Here is a 9570-nt window from a genome sequence, read left to right as displayed (position 1 = left end):
TAAAATGAAATAGGCCTAAGCAATATCCACAATGCTCATAACAAATGGAAATATTGGACGGAGGACACCCCCAAGGCGATACATGGCCCTAAATAATTGTCTTGTTTGTAAGTAGGTCTGAAATTTGATATCCAATGTTGTAAACATAATTGAGAATTTAAATCAATAACATTTGAATCATGAAACATCCTCAAGCTCACCTCCCCTCCACGTCGAGGGAGCAAGAAAGATACGCATAGATAATTTTGTTGCTGTGTCGGGTCCGCTGTGTCGGGTCCGCTGTGTCGGTATTCTTGCTCGATCTTCGTATACTATATTTATGTAGAAGTTTGAAGTCGGTGAGATGTATTATGTCGGTAATTTTTTTCCCCTACGAAGTGTGACTTTTTATCGGATAAAGAAACATTTTTGAGAATTCAGACAATGATTAAGAGTCGCCCGAATCGTCCGAATCGTCCGATTCGTCTTCTTTGTCTAATATTTTAATGAAACGTTAAAGCTTCCGCGCTTTGACGGGTTATTTTCGGTTTTTTTTCTTCATTTTTCGAATGCATTTCATGAACTAATGTAGATGAAATGAAATGAATGAATGTTGATGATGTGGGAGGAAAAAGGAGTTACCTAAAAGTCATTTCGAATATACTGAAATAACTTTCCATCTATCACTGTACGTCCCATATAATGTACACTAAACACTCATTACATGTCGTGGGAAGTTTAAAAAAAAGTAGAGCAGCAAGCCACATTCCCCAATACGCGCATACCTCCTAGTTAATTTCAAACAGCTCATCAATATGTAAGACCTGAATTGACCTCAATGCAAGCAAGCACATGCGTCTTACTAGGTAAACCATCTGCAAGTAAAGCATTATACAATGTACTAGGTCATCATGGAAGTTCTAGAAAACAACAGGGGAGGGATCAAAATAAGCTTTGAAGGGCACTTATACGGGGAAAATGAATTCAAACAAGGATTAAGAGTAGTGAACGGTACAACTAATCGTCTTCTTTCTCTTATATTTTAATGGAACGTCAAAGCTTCCGCGCTTCGCACCGGAAGGGGAGGGGGGGGGGGTGAAAATAATTTCGCTCCTGGCCCCGGATTTATAGGGTTAAATTTGTAGACATTGGGACATTGGCATTAACATATATATATATATATGTTAATATATAAATGGTAGCTATTTTTGTCGGTATTCGGTGGCCTCTTCACCCCCCTGAAACTGAAAAAGGTCTAGCGACGCCCCTGCCTACAACCCCCTTTTTGTCGCTTCCATCCTTTGCTGAAGGTAAGGGACATGATAGATCAACCCCTTGATGGCAACACTGCTACCCCCCAACCGCACCCCCCCCCCGTGAAACACAAACAGTTTACGCCATCTATGAACTAATTGGACGAGAATTGTCAGTAATATGTACTTGTACCACGGAAATACTGCAGGGAGGGTAGGCCGAATGGTCGGACTGATGGGGGGGGGGGGGGGACGCCTTTTTCTTTTCTTTTGTTCAGAAATGTTTTCAACATGTTTTCAATAAATGTTTTCTACAAATATTCCCCTCCCGCCTACGCTACAGCCGTGGGGTATCCCCTATCCATTATTTCGCCTACTAATGTTTATTGCTTATTTAATTTACATTTTTTTTTATGAATAGCAACCCTTATACCGTATTATGAATAGCGACCCTCATTTCGTATTATGAATAGCGAACCTCTAGTCGTATTATGTATAGCGACTCTCATTCCTTATTATGAACAGCGAACCTCTAGTCCTATGATGAATAGCGACCCTCATTTCGTATTATGAATAGCGAACCTCTAGTCGTATTATGTATAGCGACTCTCCTTCCTTATTATGAACAGCGAACCTCTAGTCCTATGATGAATAGCGACCATCATTTCCTATTATGAATAGCGACCCTCATTCCGTATTATGAACAGCGAACCTGTACTCCTCTTATGAACAGCGAACCTCTACTCATATTATGAATAGCGACCCTCATTTCGTATTATGAATAGCGACCCTCATTTCATATTATGAATAGCGATCCTCATTTCGTTTTATGAATAGCGACCCTCTATTCCTATTATGAATAGCGACCCTCTACTCCTGTCATGAATAGCGACCCTCTTCTCGTATTATGAATAGCGACCCTCATTTCGTATTATAAATAGCGACCCTCTTCTCCTATTATGAATAGCGAACCTCAATTCGTATTATGAATAGCGACCCTCTTCTTCTATTATGAAAAGCGAACCTCATTCCATATTATGAATAGTGACCCTATTATGAATAGCAACCCTCATTTCGTATTATGAATAGCAACCCTCTACTCCTATTATGAATAGCGACCCTCATTTCGTATTATGAATAGCGACCCTCTTCTCCTCTTATGAATAGCGACCCTCATTTCGTATTATGAATAGCAACCCTCTTCTCCTATTATGAATAGCGACCCTCTTCTCCTATTATGAATAGCGACCCTCTTCTCCTGTTATGAATAGCGACCCTCATTTCGTATTATGAATAGCGACCCTCTTCCCGTGTTATGAATAGCGACCCTTATAAGTAATGAACCTTATTTCGTATTATGAATAGCGACCCTCTCGTCGTATTATGAATAGCGACCCTGATTTCATATTATGAATAGCGGTCCTTATGATTAATGACCCTTAATGTTAATTATGAATAGCGACCCTCACCTCCCGTTATGAATAGCGGTCCTTATGATTAACGAACCTTATTTCTTTATGAATAGTGACCCTCTTTTGCCATTATGAATAGCGGACCAGGAAGTACGGGAATTTATACGTTATGAATAGGTCCTTATGAATAGCGGACCTTATGAATAGCGGTCCTTATGAATAGCGAATAGACCCCGATCCAAGAGGTAAGTGACGGGGCCGGCCCTATTTTGGCCTCAACTTCTGTTCATTGATTGCTACCCCTAGCTTTCCCGCCCCTCCCCCTCACCATTTATGCCATGACAATCTTTGTGCTCTTTTTCAGATGGAAAACGAGGTTACTCTGAGAGTGTCGGGTGGCAGGGAGCTAGTGATGGGAATGATATCGATGATCTAGAGGATGAAGACCTGGAGCTAAGCGGAATTGATCCCATCATTGGTCATCCAATTGGTTGTGCTGTCTTTGTTTTTAGGTGAGCAAACACGTGCCAAAAGGGTTCAATCTTATGCCCCGTTGCAAAGATGCAATGCAAAGATTAGGATTTTATAAAACATAGAATGATATAATAACAGTGCCATATTGTATTATTTTGGCGTGTCAAGTCTATCTCTAACAACTCCTAACTCTGTACCAATATCCTTCTCAAAATAAGATGTCGTAATCTTTTTCTCTTGATAACTTCCACAGCGCCAAGCATGACATAGATACTAATATTACTGGGCTAGCTGAGGTCATTGATTTCCTACATGGCCATCAGGGTAAGATTTTATCCTCCATATTTGTACTTATTCTTCATTCCATTATCCACTCATTTGCCCAAGTTTTGTTCGAAGCCCTGTCGAAACTGACATTCTGCGTGTGTGTGTGTGCGTGTGTGTATGTGCGTGTGTGTGTGTTTGTGTGTGTGACTGTAACGAAATACAGAGAAAAAAGGTACGTTTTGTCTGAAGCACATAGTGTACGACCTAGACGTTCTTTTTTAAAAATCAACCTAAGACAATTTCGTTTTATATAACAAGTCTTGTGCGCTACCTATTACCATGTGCAAACATGACATCATCATGATATAATCCTACTATAATCTCTGTCTGTAATGCAATATATTATTGAAATCGCCCTTGATTTGATTTTTTGAAAGCCTTTATGATTGTGTTGACCATTGTAGAGAAGAATCAAAATAAATAATTTGGTTTACACCCTACAAGCGCATTACGTAAAGCCGATGTACGCCCCCTCCCTAAATTGCATGCACATGAGAAAATTGATACGAATTTCTGGACATGCCCCTCCCTCAGTTCTGGGTAGAATCTGGATAAGCCGCAGGTTGTTCTCCAAGCACCTTAAAATGATGATATAGGCTTTGTTTGCAAAGCATTTCATAACAAAATGAATATTGACTGAATTCTGATTTTGCATACCAATCAAGTTCCAATACTAGTGGACTATAAGCAGGGGATCAGTGGATGAAAAACAAAACCGATACCGGATCAAAGTATCATTTTCATGAGACCATATTCATTGATTTAATTCATAGAGTATGTAATACTATTTAGGACGTTTTCACATTTTAATATTTTTAATGTGGTGAACTGATCCACTCTCTTATATTTTCTCCGATGTCCTGTCTCTTTTGGAAAACTAGGACGCTACCCTGTGGCTATCATAACTCATGTAGATGTTGCAGAGAAGAACCATGTTGAGAATCTCAAGACCGTCCTGCAGGTATCTGGAGTAAGCGACATTTTCGAAGTGGCGAACCTGACCGCTGAGAAGATAGCACTAGAGGAGCCCTACCAGCACAGTCTGCTCTCTCTCCTGGAGCGGTGTATGACGGATGGAGATGAGACTCTTATCTTCAAGCATTACCAGCGCAAGGAGCAACAGCGCAAGAAGGCGATTGAGAGAAGGCGGGAAGAGAAGAGACGTAATCAAGAGGAGGAGCGAATAGCAGAAGAACGTCGACAAATGGCTGACAGGGAGTTCATTGAGAGAGAAAATCAGATGAGAAGAGAGTTTGAGGAGCAAAGACGTGCGAGTGAGCGGGAACGGGAATGGGCTGAGAAGCAGGAGAGAGAAAGACAGGAGCGAGAGAGGGACCGACGCTATGAAGAATCCATTAAAAAGGTAGAGGCGGAAAAGCAGGTGGAGATCCGCCGAATCATGGAAGCTAATAAGAAAAACGAAGGTGGTTGTAAAATAATGTAATGTAAGCTGCTGTCATTTAAAGCCACACTGTCCTACTTGTAGCTAGTTGCTCCCTCTATATATAAAACAATGCCTAATCGGTGACCATTGGTCCCCCATGATCCTCTTTTTCTTATGTGAATTGAGAGCTGAGTTGATGAGATAACCACCTGTCCAGTGACCTTGCAGGGCGTTCTGATCCCTCCTATTAACTAGTACTAATAAGCTTTAAATAACATTACATGAAATATAATGCCCGTTGTAAGAGAGACGTTATGCGCCTGACGTAGAACTGCGTCGACGACTGGCGCAGTCTAATACACGCCATCTGAGGGATATCTTAAAAATGATTGCAAATTAAATAAAAAGTGCACCCATTGTGTATGGCCTCACATTCTTCATTAGGGGCAGGTAATAATGCGACAAGCGACCTATTACGTTAAAACGTATATATAACCATTCTCCAATTATCTGACTTGTCCATACTAGAAGGTACTTTTTTGTTTTGTTAATGTTTCTAATTTTCTAGTTTTCAAACAGATCAGTCATTTTAATCAATAACACATCATTAAGTTATTTTGATGATAAAGCAATTTGTAATGTCTATACCGAAATCTCTAGAGCAGGACCAGTAATTACGTTCGTTAGACCCATTCACACATAACAATTGGTGCGATGCTGATCGCGATGCAAATACCGACTTTTTTTTGTAATAATATAAAATAATTATAAAATATATATATATATATATATATATATATATATATACATGTATATATATTTTTTAATTTTGCCACCGCTTACACGTGTCAATTGGGTGCGAATTGGATCGCGAAGCAAGGAATCATTTTTTGAGCCCATTGACACAGAGGGATAATACTCGCTCGCCGACAAGAACGTCAGAACTGCGCATGCGTGAATCATGGGATTAAATAAGTCGATTTTTGATTCTCAATACCATTCACACACACAGCACCATGCAAACTATAGAGATTATTCTAAACAAATCGAAAGACTTACTGCGAATAGGATCGCGATGCAAATCGCGAAGATAAGTGAAATTTTTTTTTCCACACACGCAAACAAAAAAGAACCGATTTTTGGATCGCGATGCAAAAATCTATTTTCAAATCTTACTTTTTTTTCTTTAGGTGTGATTGCCCCTAAAGTCTCCAGGCACAGACACTAAGTTAACACTTTATCCAAAATCCTAAAGCTTTGGGCAGAGCCTAGCTATGTCAATTTCTGGCTAAAAGACAGGGCATATTGTAGTCTCATAATGCAGACAATTTTATTTACAACGACTGACCAGGGTTTGTGCCTGCAAACTAGTCTTTACGGGGGAGGGGGAGGTCATTCCAAGGTGCGACTAGGTTGTCTCCAATATTATTGCAAGTTAAAATAAGCTGGGGATTAACAAATTGTTTATAAATAGTTTGTATATAATCATATCGGGATTCTTACACATGTATTTGATATCAATATTTAACAGAAAGATTATTCTCAATGGATTTCTCTGTTTTCACTTTTTATCATTTTTTGTTTGTTCATATGTTGATTGTCTATTTGACCCGTAATTCATATTATCATATCTTATATTGAATGTATCCTTACATGTTTTCAAATGTATTTCGTAAGTTTTGAGCGATTCTGCCACTGGCTGTCATTCACAAATTATCACATTAAATAAATAATTAAATAAATAGATAAATGAATAAGTACTATATTATCTGTATGTACCATCAAAGAATATTATCGAGCTTGTCCGCGAACTTTTTTGTAAATTTGTTTTATATATGTATTTCACATTACTCATTTGCTATGATAAGAGCCATTACAAAAACAAATTGCACACATGTATTCATATTATCATAATGAAATGATAAAATGTATAAATAATAAATGTAAATGTTCACTCAGATCTATTAACAACACTAGGCCTATCTGTTGTTTGTGTAATCAGTTGTAATACCCTGTCTACATTATTTTGGAGAAAAGGAATGGACAGTGTTGAGAATTAGGTGCTCAGAAGTCTCCATAAGGAGCAGGAGAATAATGATGATGTCATGATGATGATGATTATAATTGGGTACCTGGTAGGAATTTATTCCTTGATGAAATGCTAGAGCGCCGTATGGTAGCCGTGCTAAAGCCAGGGTAATAATCGGGAGCGCCAGGAGGGTCAAATCTGACTGACATGAGCGCTATACAAGAACCCATTATCATTATTATCATTATAATGACGATAATAGTGATGATTAGGAAGATGATAATTATGATAATGATGATAATGATGATGGTGATGATGATGATGGTGATGATGATGATGGTGATGATGATGATAAAGATGATAAAGATGATTGTAACTGCAGCCAATCAATAACGACAAGTTAACAAGGTTTTTACGGGAGTGTTTCTTTTATTCTTTGGTATGAGCGTAGCTTCATTTCTTTGACTCCTTTCTTTCAAAGCCGTCCTTTTCACTGCGTGAAAAACTGTGATAAAACAAACAACAAAAAATGGGCATTAATAAAAATGCAATAATAATTACAGGTTCCTTATCCATGTAATAATTACAGGTTCCTTAATACAAATTTGGACGTGACCCATAGGCATTATGCCAAACCTTGCCATTTACTTAACCTTACTATTTATTTCTTTGTGTTTCCTAAATAGTCTTCACATAAATTAATACAACTTAAATTCTTATACACAGATTCATCAACATAAATTCTTATACATAGATTCACCAACTTGAATTCTTTACATGGGCACCTGTCTCACAGTTATGGCATAAATATCATAATTATACACACATTTCCCACAACTTAAACACTGCAAGTTTATGTACTGACCTTCTTGCCTCCGTTTAACTTGTCTGCAGCTAAGAAGATGTTACAGATATTCATCGATTTCTCTACAACATCAGATCGTCCATGTTTGACTTTGAAACTCTGTCTATAAAAGTCTGTCGCCGAAGATGGCGCTCTAACCTTTTAGTCGACTATCTCAAATACACTTACAATAATAATGATAATGTTTATGATGATGATGATTATGATGCTGATAATGATGATGATGATAATAGTGATGATGATGATGATGATGATGATGATTGTGATGATGATGATGATTATGATGATGATAATAGTAAAAATGATGATGATAATGATATTGATGATGATGACAAAGGTAATGATAATGACGATGATTTCGATGATGAAGTTGATAATGATGATCATATTCATAAACATAATACTAACAACACTAATAATAATAATAACAACAATTATGATGATAATAATGATGATGATAATGATGATGATTATGATAATGATAATAGTAAAAATGATGATGATAATGATGATGATGACGATGGTAATGATGATGATTTCGATGATGATGTTGATAATGATGATCATATTCATACAAAATAATACTAACAATAATAATAATAATAACAACAATTATGATGATGATAATGATGATGATGATGACGATGATGACCTGCGTGTCGCATGTGACCTCGTATGACCCCTTACACCTGTAAATTATGACATGCCGTACTTGTCCTCCTAACGGCAAGAATGTTTTGATGCACTAGTCTTGAAGTCACAGACCCAGGGTAGAATACTTTTTGCGCATGAATGTAAAATGCCACTCTTGAGACCAACAATATTTAGACCTGTGAGTACTGGCAAGATAACCGCCGCCGAGTGGGGCAGTACCCCTAACAATACACTGCTACAGTAGTTTAAAATGAATTTCTTTTTCGTCTAGCTAAATTACTGAGACTTACAAAATCGGCAGGCGGAATAGGTTTGTCCATGTGTGACTGTAATCTATATAGCCTGAAAAGAAAAGAAAAAACCCAGGCATTTTGCTACTGTTGATCTCGGATGGAGACTCCTACACTTAATGGAGGAGTCATATGAGGAGGGAGAGGAAATAGGAGAAGAGGGAGAACAAATTAGAAGAAGAACTAGCAGGACCCGCGGAAATCCGCGGGATTCTAGAGGTGGGCGGGGGGGGGGGGGTGTAAATAGATATATAGAGACTGTCTAAATTAAAACCACCAAGAACTTTATTTGCCATTCAGGCCATTAAAAAAATATACATGTTTAGCGTCCCTGCCCGCTTCCTTTTTGGGGGCCGCCTCCTATTTTTTTTTTTTTGAAAGAAAAAAAAACAGCGTCCCCGCCTGCTTCCTTTTTGGGGGGCCGCCTCCTATTTTTTTTTTTTTTTTTTTTTTTTTTTTTTGAAAGAAAAAAAACTTGAAAAGCACTGCTAAAATGTATTTCTGATTTTAAATAAGAAAAAAAAAAATTGTCGGCCGCCATCTTGAAAAATAGCCCGAATGTTAGGGAAAAATGTACGGAGCGGCCATTTTGAAAAAAAAAAAAAAGGGCCTCCTCCTTCCCATTTTTCAAAAAAACAGGATGCTAAAAATGTTTTTTTTTAAATTTGGCCTTATATAAAAATTAAAAAAACGATCCAACTGTACCGGTAATTATTCTTTAAGCCACTGGATTGAACTGCAACGCAGCAGTCAGTTCAGAGTTTAGACATTGAATATCATATACATGACTTATATTGTTAAAGGACGACCTAGAGATCTCTAACAACGCAGACGACACATTGAATAGCTTCTGCGCATGGCAAGACACATTGAACCCGGAAGGTGATGAGCAACACAATCACC

General features: G+C 37.9%; 1 protein-coding gene across 1 annotated transcript; it reads left to right on the top strand.

Moving 5' to 3' along the window:
- The first annotated feature begins 3936 nt into the window (after positions 1-3936).
- On the top strand, positions 3937-4889 carry LOC115920663 (putative uncharacterized protein DDB_G0271982). The gene is made up of 2 exons (XM_030977002.1): positions 3937-3985; positions 4327-4889. The coding sequence occupies exons 1-2, from the start codon at positions 3937-3939 to the stop codon at positions 4887-4889; spliced, it is 612 nt and encodes a 203-aa protein (XP_030832862.1).
- Positions 4890-9570: the final 4681 nt, after the last annotated feature.

Source organism: Strongylocentrotus purpuratus, unplaced genomic scaffold (assembly GCF_000002235.5).
Source record: "Strongylocentrotus purpuratus isolate Spur 01 unplaced genomic scaffold, Spur_5.0 spur5_scaffold_9, whole genome shotgun sequence".
Lineage (NCBI taxonomy): Eukaryota > Metazoa > Echinodermata > Echinoidea > Camarodonta > Strongylocentrotidae > Strongylocentrotus > Strongylocentrotus purpuratus.
This window is presented reverse-complemented; position numbering and strand designations above follow the sequence as displayed.